The 12,657-nt window shown below is 40.0% G+C and overlaps 1 protein-coding gene across 1 annotated transcript in view; it reads right to left on the bottom strand.

Moving 5' to 3' along the window:
• Positions 1-952: 952 nt before the first annotated feature.
• Positions 953-12,657, bottom strand: part of LOC109567863 (ankyrin repeat domain-containing protein 26-like) — a 74,515-nt gene continuing 62,810 nt past the window's right edge. The window contains exons 25-28 of the mRNA XM_070801946.1: positions 7,883-8,173; positions 7,101-7,290; positions 2,325-2,369; positions 953-1,195 (exon numbers count right to left, since the gene is read on the bottom strand). Coding sequence (XP_070658047.1) covers positions 1,152-1,195; positions 2,325-2,369; positions 7,101-7,290; positions 7,883-8,173 — 570 coding nt within the window. The 3' untranslated portion in view covers positions 953-1,151. The remainder of the gene's footprint in view (positions 1,196-2,324; positions 2,370-7,100; positions 7,291-7,882; positions 8,174-12,657) is intronic.

Here is a 12,657-nt window from a genome sequence, read left to right as displayed (position 1 = left end):
AAGTCAATTAAAACCAACTCAAATGCATTTCTTTTTATAGCTGAATAATATACAGCTTCTTTGTCCATTCATCTGTTGATGGACATCTAGGTTACTTCCATGTCCTAGCTATTGTAAGTAGTGCTGCAGTGAACACTGGGGTACATGTGTCTTTTTGGAATTTGCTGTATGATGCAGGGAACCCAAAGTTGGTGCTTTGTGACAACCTAGAAGGGTGGAATGGGGAGGAAGGTGAGAGGGAGGTTCAAGAAGGGGGGGACATATGCATACCTATGGCCGATTCAAGTCAATGTATGGCAGAAACCATCACAATATTGTAAAGTAATTATCCTCTAATTAAAAATAAATTTTTAAAAAAAGTTAAGTCATTGCAAGGGCAAAAACTCAGGCAAATCTTATTTCTCCATGAGGAAAGACCCATGAATCCATGTTTACAGTTACATATAATAAGTTTTATGCCACTATTAACGGTTGTAATACATCAAAACATTGATGGTAGCCATAACAGCAGTATCTAAATCTTTAGGTCTATATATAGTGATAAAAACTGGAAAATACAAAAAAGCTATCATCAACACCACTAAATATTAATGACAAGTCTGGTTGTTTGGGTGCTGTTTAAACAGCTGATATTAGGGTTTGAGTTCATACAGGGCCGCTCAAATGGTAAAGAATCCACCTGCAATTCAGGTGACCTGGGTTTGATCCCTGGTTCTGGAAGATCCCCTGGAGAAGGGAATGGCTCCCTGCTCCAGTATTCTTGCCTGGAGAATTCCATGGACAGAGGAGCCTGGCGGGCTCGTCCATGGGATCACAAAGAGTCGACATGGCTGAGTGACTAACAGTATCACTTTGAATATGGAAAACTCAACAGTGCTGGCTTTTAAGTCTGCTAAGTTAGATGCAGAGAAACATCGCTTAAAATACCATATACATTGTTATCATACACACATAATATGAAAATATTTTCCTTTAATAAAGAATTTCTCATCAGGTTTAATGGGAAACAATGAAAACTTCATGTAAACAGTCCCGTAGGGAAACTTTTACTATTCATCATTCAAATCATCTTTTTTCTTCAAAGTCTGTACATATTCTTGTGATGTTTTCCATAGTAGGTCCTCATATACATTTGACCCATCTGTAGATCCTCAAGGAGACACTCTAAAGGAATTAGATGCAAATTCAGCATCAACTGGAAAGAAAAGGAAAGAATTATATTCTTTACCTAAAATACTTGAGTTAACTAAGTATTAGTTAAGAAAAAAATAAACAAAAAACTGAGACCTTTCCAAGTGTTCCGAAGAATGAAATATATCTATAGATGACACAACACAAAAAACAAGATTACAATTATATAATCCGCTCATGGTCGCACGTGTGGCTGAGTATCAGGGCTTCTGGTTTTCTCATTCTTCATTCATTTACTCGATAACTACATGCAGAGGTGCTGTGACAAGCACTGGAATTACAAGATGAAGGTGCCCCAGTCCACCCTGAAAAATGATATGCCCTAAACTGGAAAAATACATGAACAGCGGATTTCCATACAAAGTCATAAATACTAAGACAGATATAAAAGATGGCACAAGGAGCACTCAAAAGGGACAGCCAGCCTTGTGTCAGTACTGCCAGCTTTTTGGTGGAGGTGATATGTAAGTAGCTATCTGAAGGACAGGAGAAAGTACAAGAGGTAGAGGGGAGAAACATGTACAAAGACCGGAGGTGAGGAAGCACACCTGTGGGATCCTACACAGTCTGGCTGGTTAGATGCAGAGTTGAGGGGCAGAGGAGGGTGGTAGATAAGGGCAACTACTTTGGCAGGACCCAAATTGAGGTGGGTGTTTGGAGCTTTTCCTGAGCGTGAAAGATAAACTGGTGACAAAGTCAGCGACAGAGGAGTTTTAAAGTCACCACCAAGTGACAGCTACACAAACATGACTGCTTCAGCCTGGGTTCCTAACCGTAACCACTGTCAGACACTTGAGACGCTGATGAACTCCACGTATTCTGAGAATAGTGTCAGGGTGTAGGCGGATAGTTCCACAGGGATGGAGGCAGCAGAAGAAGGAAATAGCAGAAATAAAAGAAATACCTAGACCTTTTGGGCTTGTTTTTCAAGCAATGGAACATGGTGAATAAATGAGGAAGAAGGAATTTTTCACTATGACTGCTCATGCTCACATTTTTCATTAGCTATATGTAAGAAAAAATATTTAAGATAGCAACTGTTATCCAAACAATGGAAAGAGACGCCACTGACTGTTTACCATGTATTTCAGAAATCAATGTCTAAGTTTAACTCATACGTTTTGGCAACATACCTTCTTCTAGTTCTCTAGTTATACTCCTGCCAACTCCTGCTGCATCTGAAATAAGTCAAATATTATGTTTAAGTTAAACAAGAGATATTATCATAGGAATGACATATAATTTCCTACATGTGACATTTAAATAATACTTTGAGACTAGACCTAACTTGAAGATTACTTAGGTAGAAAAATAATCCCATAAATAAAAGAAAATGAATTCCTACTTATTCTGCTTTTAGATAACAGAGAACATATATATGGAATGCTATTTAGATTAATCTGATAAAAAGTATAATAAATACCAGTCTATTGAGTACACATAATTTCAGAGAATTAGGGAATGACCCATAATCCTGGTAAAGATGCACAAGATCACCATCTTCTCCCTTAACAGCTCCTGCCCTAAATATGTACTTCCGAGACCTTTATTTTGATTTCTAGGTGAGGATCATGTTCAAATGAAGGAGTTTGAAGTCAAATATTAATAAGAAGAACACATCTGCAGTTTTCTTTAAACTTTTCCATTTAGCGAAACATAGAAAGGTGAGAAAACTATACACAAGAAAACAATGTACCGGCAAGTTTTAATTCTAAAGGTGTTTAGCGAGAAGGATTCTCTCACAAGTGTTAGTTTCTGAACTATGTCCCATAAAAGGGGAAGGTCCCATGGGGGTCACTGAAGGGTTGAGGAACAGAGAAGTCACAGCTGCACGGTCTCTGGCCACTCCTTTAGCTAAATGACTCTATACTTGTCTCTTTTATATAATATGGTTCTGTGAAGAAGGTTTTTTTTTAAAGAAATGTTGTTTTTAAGGTACGAGAGTCATTGATGTAGTCAAAGTTACAATTCTACAAAAGAGTCTAGAGTCCTATGCCAGCTACTTCCTCAGATTAAGAAAACACATATAGATTTTTAACTATAACATAGAGAAAATGAATATGTAAAACCTTGTTACATAGTTCAGTAATGCTTGTGGCATTTAATAAATGTTTTAAATTATATGTCTTAAATGTGTGAACAAAAATAAATCAATATCAAACTCCTATTTGTAGCAGTCGATATAGTTAATTTATAAAGCATAGATATTTTTTAAACACAGGACAGGAAACTTGAAAATCTTTAGTTGAATCAAGCAGGCCAAAACTGAAGAGATTAGTTTTAAAAGGATGTTCGTTTCTTCCTGATAAAACCTGGTTTATTAAAATGAGTCAGCACAATGAATTATCCACATTTTGAGTTATTTAGGACAAAATTTAAAACACAAATAAGATCTCTCTTTACTATTTAGCCTACTTCTATCCGAGCTCTCATGGTTAATTGTTATATACAAAAAGAATGAGTGTAATCTCAACTATAAATCTGGTCAGAAATTACAGTTGAACTTCATTTCCTCAGCCCGAAGTTTCAAAGGGAGGACTTATACTCCTACCCTCCTCATGAGAAGCAAGGAGATTTACAAAAAATATTTTTCTGAGCAATTGTAGAATGTTTCTAAATTTGTAGTTAAAGCAAACATGAAAAAATTTTAAATGAAGCTCACTTTTGTCTCTATCTCAACACTATACAGCCTTGACGTACTCCTTTTCCTATTTGGAACCAGTCTGTTCCATGTCCAGTTCTAACTGTTGCTTCCTGACATGCATTCAGGTTTCTCAAGAGGCAGGTAAGGTGGTCTGGTATTCCCATCCTATTCTAAATCCTTTCAGAATTTTCCACAGTTTATTGTGATCCACACAGTCAAAGGCTTTGGCATAGTCAATAAAGCAGAAGTAGATGTTTTTCTGGAACTCTTGCTTCTTCCATGATCCAGCATATGTTGGCAATTTGATCTCTGGTTCCTCTGCCTTTTGTAAAACCAGCTTGAACATCTGGAAGTTCATGGTTCACATATTGCTGAAGCCTGGCTTGGAGAATTTTGAGCATTACTTTACTAGTGTGTGAGATGAGTGCAATTGTGCAGTAGTTCGAGCATTCTTTGCATTGCCTTTCTTTGGGATTGGAATGAAAACTGACCTTTTTAGTCCTGTGGCCACTACTGAGTTTTCCAAATTTGCTGGCATATTGAGTGCAGCACTTTCACAGCATCATCTTTCAGGATTTGAAATAGCTCAATTGGAATTCCATCACCTCCACTAGCTTTGTTCGTAGTGACGCTTTCTAAGGCCCACTTGACTTCACATTCCAGGAGGTCTGGCTCTAGGTGAGTGATCACACTATCGTGATTATCTTGGTCGTGAAGATCTTTTTTGTACAGTTGTTCCCTGTATTCTTACCACCTCTTCTTAATATCTTCTGCTTCTGTTAGGTCCATACCATTTCTGTCCTTTGTTGTGACCATTTTTGCATGAAATGTTCCCTTGGTATCTCTAATTTTCTTGAAGAGATCTCTAGTCTTTCCCATTCTGTTGTTTTCCTCTATTTCTTTGCATTGATCGCTGAGGAGGCTTTCTTATCTCTTCTTGCTATTCTTTGGAACTCTGCATTCAGATGCTTATATCTTTCCTTTTCTCCTTTGCTTTTCACTTCTCTTCTTTTCACAGCTATTTGTAAGGCCTCCCCAGACAGCCATTTTGCTTTTTTGCATTTCTTTTCCATGGGGATGGTCTTGATCCCTGTCTCCTGTACAGTGTCACGAACCTCCGTGCATAGTTCATCAGACACTCTGTCCATCAGATCTAGTCCCTTAAATCTATTTCTCACTTCCACTGTATAATCATAAGGGATTTGATTTAGGTCATACTTGAATGGTCTGGTGGTTTTCTCTACTTTCTTCAATTTAAGTCTGAATTTGGCAATAAGGAGTTCATGATCTGAGCTACAGTCAGCTCCCGGTCTTGTTTTTGCTGACTGTGTAGAGCTTCTCCAACTTTGGCTGCAAAGAATATAATCAATCTGATTTCGGTGTTGACCATCTGGTGATGTCCATGTGTAGAGTCTTCTCTTGTGTTGTTGGAAGAGGGTGTTTGTTATGACCAGTGCATTCTCTTGGCAAAAGTCTATTAGTCTTTGCCCTGCTTCATTCCGTATTCCAAGGCCAAATTTGCCTGTTACTCTAGGTGTTTCTTGACTTCCTTCTTTTGCATTCCAGTCCCCTATAATGAAAAGGACATCTTTTTGGGGTGTTAGTTCTAAAAGGTCTTGTAGGTCTTCATAGAACCGTTCAGCTTCTTCAGCATTACTGGTTGGGGCATAGATTTGGATTACTGTGATATTGAATGGTTTGCCTTGGAAACAAACAGAGATCATTCTGTTGTTTTTGAGATTGCATCCAAGTACTGCATTTCGGACTCTTTAGTTGACCATGATGGCTACTCCATTTCTTCTAAGGGATTCCTGCCCACAGTAGTAGATATAGTGGTCATCTGAGTTAAATTCACCCATTCCAGTCCATTTCAGTTCGCTGATTCCTAGAATGTCGATGTTCACTCTTGCCATCTCCTGTTTGACCACTTCCAATTTGCCTTGATTCATGGACCTAACATTCCAGGTTCCTGTGCAATATTGCTCTTTACAGCACGATTCCCTAAATGATTTGCATTTTTTAAGTTGCCATATAGTAAATGGAATGTCCCACTAAACTGAACACTGAAAGCACAGAGCAGACCTCCTGTAAACAATGATAGTTGTAAACATGTTCTAAAGAAGTACACATGTGTCTGGGGCTCCTCAACTAACAAGTCACAGTTGGGAGAGGAGAGAAAGGGCGTCAGAGAGAAAGGGAGGTGGCCTCACAGTGATATCTGCTGCCCTCTGGGACACACCTGCCTCCAGGAAAGAGTCCAGGGATGAAGAAACACCCCATCCCTCAAAGCCACGTTCAAGTATTTGCTTTCACCACCCTAGTATAAATGTTTCACTCGTGACCTCAGAAAAATTAAGCATTTGGCTCTGAGGAATCACCTAGAGCCACAATCTCAAGGGTAGGATGAGAAAGTCATTGGGTGAGACTGAAAAGGGCTAAAACAGCCCCAGAAACAATTTCAAGCATCCCTTGCTTTTCCAAAGTTCATTTTATGTTACTTCACTTCTACGAAGGGCCTACATAGGCACCTGTTTTTCATAACAACAACAACAACAAAAATCTCCTGTTTTTCATAATAACAACAAAAAAAAAAAATCTGAAGAGGATTTTTGGTTTCATTTAAAAAGGCAAAAAGCTGAAACGATGTTCAGTGCATGTTTTTACAGTGAGAGGCATCGTGTTCCACAAACAGGGAGACCGGCCCCACCGAGCTCCTTCCCCGGGAGTGACACCCCACCTCTCAGCGTCAAGTCGCCACACCCCTGAACCTTGTGTGGGAGCACCTGTGCTTTACTCGTGCATATTCATTTTATGCATCTACGAGCAGAACGTGTCCTCGGGTCCCTGCTTCTTTGGTTTATGATGTTTTGGCTTATGAAAGGCTTCCTAGGAATGCTCTGCTTTCAGATAGTAGGGAAACCTGGACTAGGCACTGGAGGTGCTGCGATCTGCCCTTTGCATCTTCCACACCCGCCCTGAGTCAGGTCACCATGTTATTTTTAGGCACTCTGTGAATTATCCTGCCAGTCACCCCCATGTTCATTTCCCCCGATTTCACAACCATGATTTTACATAGTGTAGGAAAACTTACAAGGATATAGTATTACTAGTTTGACTTAGGGCCCCTTTGGCAGTGACTATCTAGTTAGCTTTCACTTCCTACTCATCTCAGGAACCTGGCTCTATAAAAATTAGGCTTTAGAGACAAATTAATGAACTAAATTTATTTTGTGATTCTGTGTTTTGACTTACGTGTCTAACTTACTTTCCAATGACTTTCTAACTTTTAGTTCTTCTAGGTAGAGTTTCTTATATTTTTCCAACTCTGCTTGAGAAGTTTTCGTCTTGGAGAGTTCAGATTCCAACTCTTTAATTCTGAGTTCCATCTGACTTATTATGAAAGCAGTATCATTCTCTCGTAACTTCTCTAAGTTTTCTTGAGATGCTGCTTGTATCTAAGTCAAATTTTGAAAGATATATTTCTTTTGTTAATGATTATAACCTGAATAATTGTATTTGTTCCCTTTAGTTTTGAGTCAGTAATTCAGAGAGCAATTTTAAATGTGAAAAAAAGAAAAGTGAAACTTTAAAATAATCATGGTCAATGTGAAATGAATTACATCTGAATTATAAAATTAAAGTGGAATCAATGTTATAGTAGTACTTATGTAACCTGATAAGTCAAAGAATAAGAGGATCAACTTAAAATTTAAAAACTGAACAAGACAACTTGAGAATAATTCAAGAGGATGGTACCCGTTCTAAACCACAGTATTTTTTTTCCTCTTCATGGTGTTGTTTTATGCCAATTGGTCTTATAAGTAAAAGGATCCTCTAGTGAGAATCATTCTGAAATATCAATTTAGTGATAACTGTGATGGAAACTGAAATCTTTCTCTCTTCAGAAAGAGACAAGTGTCCCCTTCCTTCCAGAAATCTACAAAACAAACTGCTCTAAGGGAAGCAGAGGAAACACATAAACTGTATGCATCCAAAATGTAATTTACAGTGAGGCGAATTCAAGGATATGACAAATCAACAAATTACCTGTAAAAACATGTTGACTTCTCTTAATTTCTCTATGAGATCCTGTCTCACTCTTTCTTCAACCTCCTGTTTATAGTGCTCTACTTGACTGTGTTCTATCATATTCAGTTCTATATGACTTTTGAGGGTCACTACTTCTTGCTGCAACTTCTTTTTATTCTTCTCTAGTTTTTCACATCTCTTTTGCATTCCTTTCATAGATAATAACTCCTCTTGAAGAACTTCAATTTTTGCATTCACGTGCAGACACGTTGAACATACAGTTTCCAGCTTTGCTGGAAGATCATCAATCTGCAAGAATAGAACAAATGCCATTTGGTAACGAGGGAAGTGGACTGAGCCCAGCCTAATACAAACTGAGGAGCAAATAAATGTGATGGTATCTGTACTGTTGAATGTAGGACCAGGAATTACGCAGAGAATCAAGAAAGAAGTCACCAAGAGTCACAAAATATATTCTTCACTGTCATCGTCTTTGTCACACAACATTTGCACTTGATTTTACACTCTTTTATTGTTCTGTAATAAAACTTTTCTCTCTTTCCTCCATGGAATGACTGCAAGTCACCCCTTGGTAGAACGTCTCTTACTCCTTCCCCTCACCATGTCCCATGGTTTTTAAAGAAGTTAGAGGTATATTGTATTGAGTTTAGGGCTGAGTTAATAAATGCCTCCCAAAAAAAGATAGTGAAAATAAGACTCTAATGACTAAATCTTGTAAATATGGATTCTAATCCAATAAGCCTTTTTCTGAACTAGAAATAGTTTTTCCTAATTTGAATTGCATTCCAAAGAGAAATGATTCACAAGGCTAAAGATACCCGTTTCCTAAGAATTTAGTGAGATGATCCATACATTTTTCTGAACAACAAAAAAATGCTTCTTTCTGGCAACCCATTGTTACTTTCCACAGAATAAGAGAACATAGCTAACAAAACAAACAAAAAATATTTGCTGGAATTTCAGTGACACAGAGTAGGAAAGAACTTTCATTTAGACAGAATGATTACTTGGTAAGTCGAGGTGAATGGAGCTGGTGGTTTTCAAACATGTCTACAAATTCTTTGACACTTTTCACATGAAATTCCCTCCCCTTAAATATGTGCTGGCCTCAGTAGCTGATTCTAGTGGACAGAGTCTGGGGGAACTGCTATGTTATTTCTCAAGCTAAATAACTTCTGACTTCGGCTCCGTGGGGAAGCCCACCCTTAGCATCAGTCACCATGCTATGAAGAAGCCCAGGCCACATACTGAGCACATGTCAGTGTCTTCCCCCACCTAATGACCCATCCAAAAGCCAGCTCCAGTTGCCAGACACGTGCATGAGCAAGTCTTCAGATGACTCTGGTCCCCACCTTCACAACATCCCAGCTGATGATGACTGGAGAAGAAATGAGCTGGCCTCACTCACTGAGCCTTGCCGCAAAACAGACTTGTGAACAAAGGAAATGCTGTTTTGAGTCACTAGGCTTTGGGTGATCTCTACTGCAATTTGTTAGCAATAAATAACTGGCACAGATACTGATATAAAAATGGGGTTCAGTGCAGTTCACTCAGTCATGCCTGACTCTTTGTGACCCCATGGACTGCATCACACCAGGCTTCCCTGTCCACCACCAACTCCTGGAGCTTGCTCAAACTCATGTCCATCGAGGCGGTCATGCCCAAAAATGAGATATTGCCATTAAAAAAGAACTAAAACACACGAGAATGCTTTTGAACCTGGATGTAGGTGGGACCTGAATGGATGCAGAGAAAGAAATGAAAACCCAATGGGCTTCATGACATTGTACACAGAAGCCTGATGGTCCTTGAAGAGGCTGCCGGTGTCGGCTTCTAGGCAAGAGAAGAAACTGACACTGAAACATGGGGGGCAGAGACTCTTGTTATGAAGCAGCTGAAAGTAAATCAATGAGAGGGGTAAGCTATGAGACAAAAAAAAAAAAAAAAAAAAAAAGCACTATTAAATATAAAGGAACCAGGACTCACTGGGTTCAATACCATATCCCCTTTACAGCATCTCCACCTGTCCAATTGTCACATGATGCAAAAAGACAGAAATGGCTTCTGGGCTAAGATCAAACCTAGGGTGCTGCCAGGAAAACATGGTCTAAAGGTAGAACCTGTAGGCTGTAAAACCCTTCATTAAGACCCTGGAAAGACTTAAGGTGGTGCCTCAGGTTCCTTTAAGGATCTTAAGAGCCTAAGAATTTTAAGGGCATCATCCGGCAAAGCTTCACAGAAAGCCCAAGGTATGATGCTTCCCTCAAAAAAGATTTTTGAGGGTAGCTTTTCCAATGGCATGAACCCCAATCAAATTCACAGGACACCGAAAGCTTTAAAGAGAACTTTGGCAGCAAAAACACCGCTCGCTTGCTTGATTGACCTAACAGAGACCAAGTGTTATTCACCCAGTCACGTCTGACACTTTGTGATCCCATGGACTGTGGGAGAAGGGATAGGCTACCCACTCCAGTATTCTTGGGTTTCCCTTGTGGCTCAGCAGGTAAAGAATCCGCCTGCAATGTGGGAGACCTGGGTTCAATCCCTGCATTGGGAAGATCCCCTGGAGAAGGGAAAGGCTATCCACTGCAGTATTCTGGCCTGGAGAATTCCAACAACTGTGTAGTCCATGGGATGTCAAAGAGTCGGACACAACTGAGCACTTTCACTCTCACTTTCTCCAGGGGATCTTCCCAACCCAGGGATTGAACCTGGGTCTCCTGCATTGCAGGCAGAGTCTTTACTGTCTGAGCCATCCGGGAAGTCCAACAGAGACCAAGACATACAAAATGAGAAAAGGCCTTTGAGATTTTCTTAGAAGTTCGATAAAGAGGAACCTGGCTTAGGAAACATGACTCAGCTACAGACAGAGGTCATTTCTTAAGAAAAGGACAGCACAGAGCCCAGAGTGTGAGCACAGAAATCAAAGAAAGTATTACTTCTCATGGGTTCATGAGTGATATGCATTTATACTCAACACAGTTTATAAACCTGATGCCAGTCAGGACAGACTTCAAAATGAATGACTTTCCTTCAAACAGCTTAAAATAATTTTTCATCATTTTGTTATCTTTCTGGAATTTAAACTGCCAACATTTATTTGTTAAAAATAGGCTATTTTACACATAAAATCGACCATCAGCTGATGTCCATGTGTAGAGTCATCTCTTGTGTTGTTGGAAGAGGGCGTTTGCTATGACCTGTGCATTCTCTTGGCAAAACTCTGTTCACCTTTTCCCTGCTTCATTTTGTACTCTGAGGCCAAAATTGCCTGTTACTCCAGGTATCTCTTGACTTCCTACTTTTGCATTCCAGTCCCCTATAATGAAAAGGACATCTTTTTTGGGTGTTAATTCTAGAAGGTCTTGTAGATCATCATAGAACTGCTCAACTTCAGCTTCTTCAGCATTAGTGGCTGGGGCATAGACTTGGATTACTGTGATATTGAATGGTTTGCCTTGAAAACAAACAGAGATCATTCTGTCATTTTTGAGATTGCAGCAGAGTACTGCATGTCAGACTCTTTTGTTGACTATGATGGCTACTCCCTTTCTTCTAAGGGATTCTTGCCCACAGTAGTAGATATAATGGTCATCTGAGTTAAATTCACCCATTCCGGTCCATTTTAGTTCACTGATTCCTAAAATGTCAATGTTCACTCTTGCCATCTCCTGTTTGACCACTTCCAATTTACCCTGGTTCATAGACGTAACATTCCAGGTTCCCATGCAGTATTGTTCTTTACAGCTTCGGACTCTACTTCCATCACCAGTCACATCCAAAACTGGGCGTTGTTTTCGTTTTGGCTCCCTCTCTTCATTCTTTCTGGAGTTATTTCTCCACTGATCTCTAGTAGCATATTGAGCACCTATCAACCTGGGGAGTTCATCTTTCAGTATCCTATTTTTTTGCCTTTTCATACTGTTCATGGGGTTCTCAAGGCAATAATACTCAAGTGGTTTGCCATTCCCTTCTCCAGCAGACCACGTTGTGTCAGAGTGCTCCAGAACGACCCTTCCACCTTGGGTGGCCCGACATGGCATGGCTCGTCGTTTCATTGAGTTAGACAAGGTCGTGATCCATGTGGTCAGTTTGGGTAGTTTTCTGTGATTGTGGTTTTCATTCTGTCTGCCCTCTGAGGGATAAGGATAGAGGCTTATGGAAGCTTCCTGATAGGAGAGACTGACTGTGGGGTCTTATTCTGATGGGCAGGGCCATGCTCAGTAAATCTTTCATCCAAGTTTTTGTTGATGAGTGGGCCTGTGTTGTCTCCCTGTTGTTTGGCCTGAGGTCAAACTATGGTAGGGGCAATGACAGTAATGGCCACCTCTTTCAAAAGGACTTGTTCATGCACTGCTGTATTCAGTGCCCCTGACCCCCAGCAGGCCACTGTCCACCCACCCCTCTGCAGGAGACACCTGGACACTCACAGGCAAGTCTGGCTCAGTCTCTTGTGGGGACACTGCTCCTTTCTCCTGGCTCCTGGTGCACACAAGGCTTTCTTTGTGCCCTCCAAGAGTCTGCACTGGTCATACCAAAACACCCTCTTCCAACAACGCAAGAGACGACTCTACACATGGACATCACCAAGTGGTCAATACCAAAGTCTGACTGATTATATTCTTTGCAGCCAAAGATGGAGAAGCTCTATACAATCAGCAAAAAAAAAAAAAAGACCGGGAGCTGACTGGCTCAGATCATGAGCTCCTTATTGCCAAATTCAGACTTAAATTGAACAAAGTACAGAAAATCACTAGACCACTCAGGTATGA

The sequence above is a fragment of the Bos indicus genome, chromosome 13, assembly GCF_029378745.1.
Source record: "Bos indicus isolate NIAB-ARS_2022 breed Sahiwal x Tharparkar chromosome 13, NIAB-ARS_B.indTharparkar_mat_pri_1.0, whole genome shotgun sequence".
Taxonomy (NCBI): Eukaryota; Metazoa; Chordata; class Mammalia; order Artiodactyla; family Bovidae; genus Bos; species Bos indicus.
Note: the sequence above shows the minus strand (reverse complement) of the source record. Positions and strands in the feature narration are given on the sequence as shown.